The sequence below is a fragment of the Drosophila eugracilis genome, unplaced genomic scaffold (genome assembly GCF_018153835.1).
Source record: "Drosophila eugracilis isolate 14026-0451.02 unplaced genomic scaffold, ASM1815383v1 contig_2159, whole genome shotgun sequence".
NCBI lineage: Eukaryota > Metazoa > Arthropoda > Insecta > Diptera > Drosophilidae > Drosophila > Drosophila eugracilis.
In genome coordinates this window covers 583,909-596,121 of record NW_024573043.1, presented here as the reverse complement: position 1 = coordinate 596,121, position 12,213 = coordinate 583,909, and the positions used below count along the sequence as shown (strand labels likewise).

The following is a 12,213-nucleotide window of genomic DNA, read 5'->3' as shown; positions in this document are numbered from 1 at the left end:
TGATGGCGGTGGTGATGTGATGACTCTTACAAAACGATGAAGACAAGCTATGGAGCTCGGGACTGACTTTTGGCTGCTCGTTGGATGCGCACGCATCATCGGGTAAGCGCCACTTATGTCACTTGTGCCGTTGATGTAGAGATGGAGCCTCCAATGGAGCACATGAGCACTCACCACATGCAGCTCCAACTCCAACTTCGGTTTCCCGCCACAGCCTCAGGTTGCACATACAGAAAAATTTGGGTTTTATAAACTGGTTGAAAGGGAAAACCTAAATCATCCTTAATATATCTTTTTTAAAAGATTCTTTAAAAGGATAGAAACATTACAACCTTTTTCCTGTAAATCTCTTTTATTTAACTTAAACTTATTTATTATTATGTCATAGAATTTAACTCTGGCTTATGCAATTGGTTTCTTTCGGTGCAGCTCCAGTTTATGCTAGACCCAATGCTGGTGGTGCTGCTGTTATTGTTGCTGGTGTTGCTACTTCATAATGTGCTGGGTTTTGATGGGATTAACACAAACGGCCAACACATCTCAAGCATCCAAAGCTGTGTGCCAGTTTGGTGTTTTTACTTTTCGTTTTTACGCAGTCATCACCATGATCAACAGCCATGCTCTTCAGGTCTCCATCTCCGGAGTCTGCAGCTCTTCAGCGTCGGAGTTCCAGCTTTAGACGACTCCGATCTCCGAGATCTCTGTGCGCTGTCTACCTTGGCTGAAGAGCTAATTTTCATGTCAGCCGGGCAAAAGTTTATGAATGATAGCCAGCAACAGAAACAGAAACAGAAACAGAAAACAATGGCAAACCGGTATACAAATTGTATTTATTTTATTATTTACCGATGCTATTGCTTAAATCTCGTTGTAAATTGATTAATGCCCGGGAACTTGCCGCGTATCGTATCGCCACTGGTCATCATCGGTTGTCATTGTTTTCGGAAGTAATTAAGACCCAATCGGACGGGGCTGAGTAAATAAAACTCAAATCATATTTGCTTTGGCGTTTCGACACTCCAAAAATCACAACGCCACCGCGATAAGTCGGTTCCAGTCACAGTTCTAGTAGTAGTAGTAGAACCCCAAGTGGACGCCACCCATAAACTTGCATCTATATCTGTACGAGTATATGACGATAGGGTCGCACAGCTTGTAAATCAATAAACTACCGAAAAGTTCGGGCTTACCTATGGACTTCACTACTACCTCCCAGCCCCCCGAAAAATACACCCATTCCAAAGCTAGCCATCCATATCCCTCCGATGTGACATATTCCGCTCTACAACAATTAATTGAATTGTTTGTACGGACATGTGTAGATACAAATGTATCTCTGTCGCTGTATCTGTATCTGTATCTGTATCTTGAGCTGGAGCTTCGTGTGAACACGGCCACTCAATAACGCTCAGCACGATAACAATAATTTTTTCGACAATTTGACAGCTTTTCGGCTGCCGCAACGCTCGTCATTGAACTGGGAGGCTTCTGGGCCCAGGCTCAGGCAGGCCATAACATATTGTTAGGTAGATAGATGGGTAGATAAAATATATATACAAATACATTTTTTGGGGCTTTATAAAACTGGCAGCAGTCTCGTTGTCGCCACTGGCCTACAACAATGTTCGCCGCTGGAAAGTTAATTTTTCAGGCAACGAATAAATAATTAGCAGCCTGGTGCTAAGTTGCATGAGTATTTTGAGAGGAGCGGACAGAAACCAATCTCGATGTTCGATGTTCGGACGGGTGATGAACAAAACATTCTTTCGCATGATCAATTTGGGCGGTGTTGGTGTCCATTCTCGAAGTCGCCTCTGTAGTTTGGGGTTGCATAAACTGGTTTGGTGGGAGAAAACCGGCTCTCGGGCTCCTAATCAATTATATCGATTGGAGGGATTTCAGCCAAAAAATAATTTGTTTGGAAAATAACTTAAAAACAGTTAAACGTGAATTAGGAATTTTAATAAATTTAATATAAACAAATTATGAAAATTGGACAAAGTGATTGTACTTAGGATCGAGAAAGAATAAAGGTAGCACTAGGTAACTCTACCTTTAAAGTTAGGTTTTGATGCTTAATATTAATAACAAAATCATTTCATAAAGGGGAATCTTAAGTCTTACATTTTATGCTCATCCCACAAAATAGATTTAACTTTATTGGTTAAAATCCGTTGCCGTGCTGACCTCAATGTTTGGATTACGGGGAAGGGGCTCTTCCTCGTCTCCGGTCTTTTAATTAAAAGAATAGAATTCGCTGTTTTCTTGGGGGCCAGAGGAAATAAGGTCGCCAGGGCCTTAATAGCGCTGCTTTCCAGTGTTTGCACAAAGATAAAAACCAGAAACTTTATAGCCAGCCGCAGCGAAATAGATAAAAATGGAAATAATCAAGCAAAAGCGCGACTAGGCTGTGATTTATGCGATATCTAGTGTCGTAGCCCGTAGGCTCCGATAAAGCACGCACCCCAAATGCGCCAAATTCCCTGGCGATTCCCTTGCGATTCTTAAACTGCATCGGGTGAATCGACCCCGAAGTCTCAGGCCCTTGGAAAAGTGCAGTTTCTGGGTTTCGAGTGCAAACAGTGCCGGGGCAAGGAAGGAAAAATGTGAATCACGATGACGACGACGGCGGCGACGACTGACGCGCCAAAACTGATAAGACAACAAAGAAAATCACATGTGAAAGTAGGAAAAAGGAAAATCTCAAAGCGGCAAAAGGTGCGCTGCTCTGCGCTGCCGAGTATGCCGGCAAACACTCGCCAGCTAAATTGTGAAACGGAAATGAAACACCTACGCAAATAATGAAAACGATGTGCAGACACAGCCGCAAACAAGCAACATCCTAATTTAGATAAGAGCCGTTTTACGACCCCGAAGAAAGTAATTCCGATCCTTAAACCTCTATATATACTCGTATACTCGCATATATCCGTGGCGTTCTAATTAATGCTACGTCTCGCTCTCGACCCCTTTGCTCTAGTTACGGTGTCACCTTTGCATCTACTATATAGTACTCTATAGCATATACGAGTATCGGCGGATGCTGGCTGGACTTGCTGGGATGCGGTTCTTTTGGTCCATTGTCTGCGTGGCAGGGGCAGCCATAAAATTGGCATTGTTTTCTATGGTAAACACGCGCGCAATGTGGTCGTAAAACAAAAGACGCTTTTATGGTTACGCTCATTACGGCACACGCAGTACAAAGACCTAGATACACAGGCAGCCGCAGATACAGATACGGATTCCGATTCATAGACCCCTGGCGAAATACCTGAGAGATACACCTTAAACATTGGATGAAAAATAATGCGATACAAATTCCAATTAATCATTTTAAACCTTTAAAATAAGTAGAAGATAGAGTACTATGTCTTTAACAAAAACTTAAATACTATTTAATAGAGTTATTTTTCAAAAACAAAGTATTCGTTTAACTAACTGATGCTCAAGCGTGCAAGCCAACATTTCATGGAAAAGTTACTGCAAATTAGTTAAAAAGAGCCGAAACAAGATTTAACTGCTAACTAAAACCGGATAGTCGACATACTGAAAGAGATAAACAAAATTATAAGTTTTATGAAAAATCCCTCTTTCTTTTTGCCTCTTAAATTTCTTATTAAGTAACAAATTTTAATTATCCCCAAAGGAAAGATAAGTAAACTTTATAAAGAAGAGACAGCAAGATCTCAATGTGTTTGCGTTGGATATTAGAACACTGTGATCATCTGCTGTTGCTGCAAATGCTTAAATAATCACTAATGAGCCACGATAATTGGGTTAAGCCAAAAAATACAAAACAAATAAAACGACGAAAAACCATTTAAACGACATTGATGCTCATCGTTCGATGTCCGATGCTCGATGGTGTCGATTCATATGCGGCCGGTTATTTTAATTTGTGTGAAAATATTGTACAAACAAATAAATCAACAATAACAAATAATAACAATAAAAATAAATATTATACATATTATGGCAATACACCGATATAGATATAGACACAGATACAGTGACCGCCGCGGATACGGACGTCATCTATCTGAGAAATGTTGGTCAAATGCTTTGATAGATAAATATATATAGACATATATATATAGTTTTGTAAAGTCATTGCCAGACAGCGCATGCGTCACACAAATGCTTAAAACAAACAGAAAGCGCAGCGTTTTAAAGCCATATCAACACGCGGCCATATCCACCAGCAAAATCAAAACAAAAGCGGGAAAAAAGTAGCAAAGCAAATATTTTCCATAAATATCCATTTGGGGGATGCAGGGGGTGGCCGATGGAGCCAGGGGCGCCAACAATTGAAACTAATTAAAAAGTTTGAGCATGGCTTAGACCCGATTTGGTGCCGAGTGCAGCCGAACTGTATCTCAACTGTATCAAAATCCCGGCCAAAAGCAAACCGAAACCGAAACGTCAACGGATCCGACCTACAGTGGCGCGCTTTTAAAGCAAATAAATAAATAGATAAATGACTAAAAGGTAAATAAATACACATTTTTGGACTGCCTGGCATTACTATTTGCAGAGAGTCTACGCCAAAAAAAAGCACACATTTGATGCGCTCTATACGAACAGCCAGCCAGCCAAATGCCCGCCCACACCGCAAACATTAATGAGCCAAAGCCACTTGAATTGCCTGTGAAATACAATAAAAATATTAAATATTTAAGCACATTACGGTTATTAGAAGTGCACATAAAGATTTGGGTACATATGTGTTCAGTCACCTAAAGTGTTTGGTGTTTAATGATCACGATGTTGATGGGATATAGATATCCCAATGGCAAGCCAAACACTGTTGAAAGGGAATGTGAATATTTTGGTTTAGTTAACGATTTGATCCAAATCGGACTCCATTTATCTTTCTATCTTATCTAACTCATGATTAATAACATATTATTCAAACAATTTGAAGATAATCTTGAAAATGATAAAACCATTACTCAGTAGTGCTTATGTAAATCGGAAGCAGCTTTATTTTTTATATGATCGTGAGTCATCCTGATTACCTACAAATGAGGTGATTATATCGGATGATTCCTTCTTTAAACATAATTGTGTTTAGTTCTAGGTATACTTTTTGGAACTATAATAACGTACATAAATAAAAAAATATATCAAAGATCTCATTTAAAACGTTTTATTCATGAAAGGATTATTTTATGCGCCTAATTGCAGGCTATGAACATGAAAGAGAGGAAATTGAACTCCTGCATTCACAAATGGAAATGTAATGCGGAAATTCCCGCAGTTCCTCCCACTCAGGTAGATCTTAATTGAGTAAAAACTTTCATTGAGAAACGAGACAATTGTCTTTTTACGACAGGCAATAATGAGCCAGGCTCACACACTATCACAGAATCACACTCGCACAGATACAAACACAGGCAGATACACTTGGCCAAACGAAAGGGTTAAGCGGAATATGATAGGCGTCTATGGTTTATGACCCAAAATTACAAATGCGTTTTATCCGCGACCATAAACATAGATGGAAGCCAGGATACCAGGAAGTATCCGCCAGCACGCGCTATCAATGAACTGTGGATATTTCGTGGGTTCTCAGGTAGGATGTTGTGAGACTTTCAGCTGAGATGAAACGTAGATGTGGATGTGGTTGATGCAGACGAGGATGATGGCCACATGCAGAACTCAGAACTGGGTCACTTTCGCAATGACTTGCCAAAAAGGAGAACTGCGCCGCTGTTCTGCTGTTTTGCTGCTGCCGCTCGCGATGCCTCGCCACGAATGCGAATGGGAATGAATGAGAGTGACATTGGCATACCTTAACCTCAAAAAATAAAAAACGACAACGAAAAAAAAAAGCGAAGCCGTATACGGAATACGGAAAAAACTGACAGAAAAACACACACATATTATTAAATGTCTTCTTTGGGAGCCAAGGCGGCTTCGTTCTTTTTGTTTCTCTCGAAAAACAGAGCGTCGTCGCATTCTCAGTCTCCCCAGAGATTCCTTCTCCAGACCTCGTCTATATCTTCTTTTTTCGTACTTTTTTCTTTGATAGCACTCTATAGCGAGAACGAGAGCGAGCGATTATTGATCGCATTAGGGAAAATCGTTAACTGTAACATGGCGTCGCTCAGCATTAGGCTATACTACACCACGGGTGTATCTGTATCTCTGCCTCGGCCTCTATCTGTATCTGTATTTTGTGTCTGCGTGTGCGTGTAATGAGGGTGTGTGAGTGGAGGGCGTTGCTCAGTATTTCGATTGGCCACGCCTCCTTATGGTTAGTTGCCTGGCAACCGGCAGTGCTCTGTTGATACAAGAGGCCGTCCAGCCAATGCGCTTGCGCCGAAACACCACTGTGTACGTAAGAGAACCGCCGCCTGTCATTGGTAACTCCTCGAAGGTGGTGAGACACACTATACCACCGGGCCATTGGTGAGAACGAGTCCGAGTTGTTGCTGCCTCAGCTGCCACAAACGTCGCTGCCGCTGTCGACGTCGGCGTCGGCACTTGAGCGCGGCTCGAACAATATTTGTTGGCAGCAAGCGCAAGCCAAATAGTAGACAAGCGTTCCCCTCTGCAAACAGTCACATTCAAGAGCTCAAGCCAAAGAGACACTCGAGCGGACCAGCACCAGCAGCAGCAGCAGCATCAACCAAAGCAGCAAAAGCAAAGGCAGCAGCAGCAAAAGCAGCAGCCCAGCACAACCTCAGTGCTCCAGCTCCCAGCTTCAGACTTCAGTGGCCAACAGCCAGCTAGATATTCACGTTCGTGCGTCGGTTTTTTGTGGCCGCTCGGTGCGGCAGACAACAAAAAAAAAAGAAATAAAGAAAAGAAATAGAATCGAAGTATCATAACAAGAAAAATATATATATTTTATATGATCATCCCGCACAAATAATTAAATCACAGTGTTTACATACAGAGCTTAGAAGCCAAGAACCTTCCAGCCAACAACAAGTGACAAGTGCCCAAGTGCTCTCGATAAAATGCCAGAAATATGCAAATCCATTGAGGCAGTGATAGTGCACTGAAAACAAATTTGATCGCAATCGAATCAAAGCCACGTTTAAAAGACCTCTTTTTTGATTTTCGTTTTGAATAACGCGTCCCTGAACGCGTTGCCTTTTCCATCGATCCACCAGAGGGCAGCGCGTCCGAAAGCCGGCAACATAACGGCGCAACTATTGAATAGCTTTCTGAAGGGTAGCCCCCACCAGACCACCATTGACATCATGCAGAAGCTCTACGCGGAGCCGCCTCCGAGCAGTGCTCCGGTGAGCATGGCCAGTTCGGGTGGCCCTCCGTCGGGCGGCGGCGGAGGAGGAGGCGGTGGTGGTCCTCCACCGCCCAGCAATAACAACCCAAATCCGACTAGCAACGGCGGCAGCATGAGTCCTTTGGCCCGATCTGCCTACACAATGAACAGCATGGGCCTGCCGGTGGGCGGTATGTCCTCTGTTTCTCCCCAAGCGGCGGCCACCTTTAGCTCCAGCGTCTTGGACTCGGCGGCAGCAGTGGCCAGTATGAGTGCCAGCATGAGCGCCAGCATGAATGCCAGCATGAACGGGAGCATGGGTGCAGCGGCCATGAACTCAATGGGCGGCAACTGTATGACCCCCAGTTCGATGAGCTATGCCAGCATGGGATCTCCGCTCGGGAATATGGGTGGCTGCATGGCCATGTCGGCAGCCAGCATGTCGGCGGCGGGATTGAGCGGTACCTATGGTGCTATGCCGCCGGGATCGCGGGAAATGGAAACAGGTTCCCCAAATTCCCTGGGCCGATCACGAGTGGACAAGCCAACCACGTATAGGAGAAGCTATACACATGCTAAACCACCATATAGCTATATCTCACTGATCACCATGGCCATTCAGAATAACCCCACCAGGATGCTGACGCTCTCGGAGATCTATCAGTTCATCATGGATCTGTTTCCGTTCTACAGGCAGAATCAGCAACGCTGGCAAAACTCCATTCGCCACTCGCTAAGTTTCAACGATTGCTTCGTGAAGATCCCACGGACACCAGACAAGCCGGGAAAGGGTTCCTTCTGGACTCTGCACCCGGATTCGGGAAATATGTTCGAGAATGGATGCTATCTGAGGCGACAGAAGCGTTTCAAGGACGAGAAGAAGGAGGCCATCAGGCAGCTGCACAAGAGTCCATCCCACAGCAGTCTGGAAGCCACCAGTCCGGGCAAGAAGGATCATGAGGACTCTCACCATATGCACCACCACCACCACAGTCGGCTGGATCACCATCAGCACCACAAGGAGGCGGGTGGAGCATCGATTGCCGGAGTAAATGTCTTGAGTGCGGCGCACAGCAAGGATGCCGAGGCACTGGCCATGCTGCATGCCAATGCGGAACTGTGCCTCAGCCAACAGCCGCAACATGTGCCCACCCATCACCACCACCAGCACCATCAACTGCAGCAGGAGGAGCTGTCGGCGATGATGGCCAACCGGTGTCATCCGTCTCTGATCAGCGACTATCATTCATCGATGCATCCGCTGAAGCAGGAACCCTCGGGATACACGCCATCCAGCCACCCGTTCTCCATCAACCGCCTGCTGCCCACGGAGTCGAAGGCGGACATCAAGATGTACGACATGAGCCAGTATGCCGGCTACAACGCCCTCAGTCCGCTGACCAACTCACACGCTGCCTTAGGTCAGGACTCATACTACCAGAGTCTTGGATATCATGCGCCCGCCGGAACCACGAGCTTGTGACATCACCAATACCCGCTGGCTTAAGGACGCGCGGAGCAGATGCTGCGCTCGCAGCAGCAACAGCACTTGCAGCAGCAGCACCAGCAACACCAGCAGCAACAGCAGCAGCAGCAGCAACAGCAGCAGCATCAACTGCAACATCAGCAGCAGGCGGCGCAGCAACTGACATCCGCTTCCAATACACCAGCAACATCAGCAGCAAAGGCCAGCGGCAAGGCGGGATCGGGATCCGGATCGGGATCGGGATCAGGATCAGGATCGGGTTCGGGTTCAGGATCGGGATCTAATTACTCACACACAAAGTTGCATCAACAACACCAACAGCAACAGCAGCAGGCACAGCAGCAACACCACCAGCAGCAGCAACAGTTGCTGCAGGAACTGCAGGAGGACTCCTCGAATATCACCAGCGATCTGAGCGAGGAGCAACTGCAGCAACATCAGGCGGCGCAGCAGCAGTTGTACAACAACTACCAGCAATATGCCGCGGCGGCAGGCTATAGAAATTGGAATCACAGCCTGACTTTCAATGGGGCCGCCGCCCTGCAGAATCTGCTGTAGCTATAGCTGTAGATCTCGAACTCGACAGGCAGCGGCTTTGTTGCCGGTTGCCTGCCAATTAGCGAGTGCAGTGCCAGTGGCTTTTAGCACCTGGCCGCATCCGCATCCTTTGAGCACGTGAGTCTTCGGCCGCAACTCGCACTTGTACATATACCTATATAGAGACCCGATCGAGAGCGCTGCCTTTTGAGTTGTTCAGTTCAGTTCCAATACTATATATATTCTGTTCCGGGGGGTTATCAAATCGGAGGAGAAAGAAAAAGTGATGTAGTTGTAAGTGCAGCAGAACTTTTGTTAACATTTTTACGTTTTGCTAACACAAATACAAAATAATAATTCCGTGCCATTTGTTTTCGTTGTTTCGAAACAAGCAATAACAATCAAAGCGGTTAAAACTAAAAATTTATAAACATTTTAAATGTATCCAAGATGGAGGAGTAGAGAGATAGCTAGAGACAGTGAGAGCGAGAGAGGGGATCGTGTGTAATGTTGTTTCAGAAAACAAAACCCTAACTAAAAAACAGTCCCAAAAAGAGAGATACAAATACTAAATATCCTTTATCCAAAGGCAATCGCAATCGCAATCGCAATCGAATTCGAATCGCAAATGATCAAAACCAAAAAGAAATCTAAAGCCCAAATCATCATATTGAGCAGTCCAGCAAACACCCTAAGAATCTTCAAACTATCTAAGCAACAAAAATCTGGCCATGCATAAGGAAACGTCACGTTTTTAATTGACTAATTTATCAAAATCCCATTTATATATATAGACGCGCATCGATATACGCCGATTCCGCTGATATCGCAAAATCCCGCATTTCATTTACATTATGTGTCTTCTGTTGTTGTACGAATTCGTTAGGCTAAGGCATTTTGTAAATAATATATAAATAGATACCGTTAAGCAACACCCTACCCCCCTCCACAAAAAAAAATAAGAAGCCCCAACTTAACTAAGCAACCAATTTTTAACTAACTCGAGAATTAATCAAATTGTATGAAATTATGCCACACCACTTGAAAGTAAACATAAAATAAATATAAATATTGTATAGCATTTAACATTTAATTAGCATAAATAACGAAAAAGCAAAACACAAAACACAAAACCTAAAAAAAAACTGCAATTATTATTCAATAATTTTTAATATTAGTTATATTGTGCGTAAAGAAAAATAATAAAAAAAAAACGATGAAATGCAAACACAAAACAAAGACCCATTTTTACATTGAGCTAAGCTAATTAATTAAACTTGATAAAAAATAGTCTAAATATAAACACCGACACACTGACACAGAAACAAATGAAAATTATTGTAAAATACACAATATAAAATTCAATAAATGTCAATGCAAGAATTAAAATCCAACTCTAAAGCTAGTAAAAATTAATATTATTATAAATCATGCAAAAACAAACACACAACGTCAACGACAACCAAAATCGACTATTTTAATGTTTGAAATACAAGAAAAAGGAAAAAAAAAATCATAAATTAGTTTTCATTTCCCAACCTTTTGTTGACTCAAACAACTGACCTCCAACAATCATTTATATATTGATTGGGCTGTGGCTGTATGTCCTATCTCTGTATCGACGATATCGACTCTATCAATGCAGCGAATCCGAATTGAACGACCGATAGCTCCAGGAGTCGCTATCTTATCGCCGTCACTCAGATGCAGAGTGCAGTTTTCCACTACTATATAGTATATATATTCGATGATAAACCCTTATCGCGGTGCACTCATAAATTGCAACGGAACAAGAAGGTAAACAACCAAGGATGGGACATGGGACATGGGTCCCGTCCCGGACCTGACATTCTGACTAACCCATCTCAGCCCAACCCAACCCAGCACCCTATCTCGCTCTACCTCTTCCCGAAACGGGGAGGGAAGTCTTCTGCCCGGCTCTATTCCATTCTGTTTGCTTTCTAGTAATATTCATGGAGCAGTACCGAGTGTACTGAGTGTACCAGTGCCGAGTACGAGTACCTATCCCTATCGTGGACCTTATCTCTGCAATATAAACAGCAGACAGAGCCTGATCCGACGCAATTCCCCCTAACGAACCAGTAACCATCCACCTTTGATTAACATCGGTGTGATTCATTTGGAGGAATATATGGTACGATCCAGGTCCTATGGTTTCTCGGCCATTCCGTAGACATTAAAATTATTACTTATCTTGTGCAGAGCTGGGCCATGTTTGACGAGCTGTTGTCTATTTTTTTTCTTTTTTAATTAAGCAGGAAGGTCACAATTTCTATATATCTATAAACGACATTTTATTTATACATGTGCCTGTGGGGGCGACTGGCTTTAATACATTTTTTATAGCCTCCAGCCCGACTGGAGCTGTTCCATAAAGAGTTCGCTTTGTTGTTCAGCAAGGGGTCGGCGGTATTGGGACTGAAAATGGGTCTGGGGACTAAGGACTGTGGCGACTGAGGAGTAGGGGAACCTGGTCTGGGTCTCGGTCTCTCCACTAAAAGCGACAACAAAATGGCGCTTCGTTTGTTGTCGCTTCAATTTCGATTTTTCCTTGACATTGTGACTGTCAGCGTTCTGGCGGAGTTTCTTCATTTTACCCCGGCTAGCAAACAACCCCATCTGGGCTGGCTTAGGAAATCTGTGTTTTGGGGTTGGTTCGGCTAACAACTGACAACCACCCAACGGCCCAAGCCACCCACCCAACCACCCACTCGAACCCCCACCAAGCCAGTCCACAATTTATATATCGATGCCTTAATGCCAGACATGCGCGCTAAAGACGCTCCAGAGTTTGTTGAGCTCTCTAGACAAGGCGGCCCAGCTATATTCCATATCTATATCTATACATATATATCGTATTCATAAATGCCCCGCCACAGACACGGCGGCCGTCGTCATCAATTTGCCATTATTTAGCCGAGGACAGATTTAA

At 43.9% G+C, this 12,213-nt stretch overlaps 1 protein-coding gene and 1 pseudogene across 1 annotated transcript; one reads left to right on the top strand and one right to left on the bottom strand.

Moving 5' to 3' along the window:
* Positions 1-5,445: 5,445 nt before the first annotated feature.
* LOC108115923 lies at positions 5,446-6,053 on the bottom strand (annotated as a pseudogene).
* Positions 6,054-6,552: 499 nt separating this feature from the next.
* On the top strand, positions 6,553-10,406 carry LOC108116056 (protein fork head). Its single transcript, XM_017227757.2, is given in 1 exon segment — positions 6,553-10,406. A coding segment is annotated over 1 exon segment (2,067 nt). The 5' UTR covers positions 6,553-7,214; the 3' UTR covers positions 9,282-10,406.
* The last annotated feature ends 1,807 nt before the right edge of the window (positions 10,407-12,213 follow it).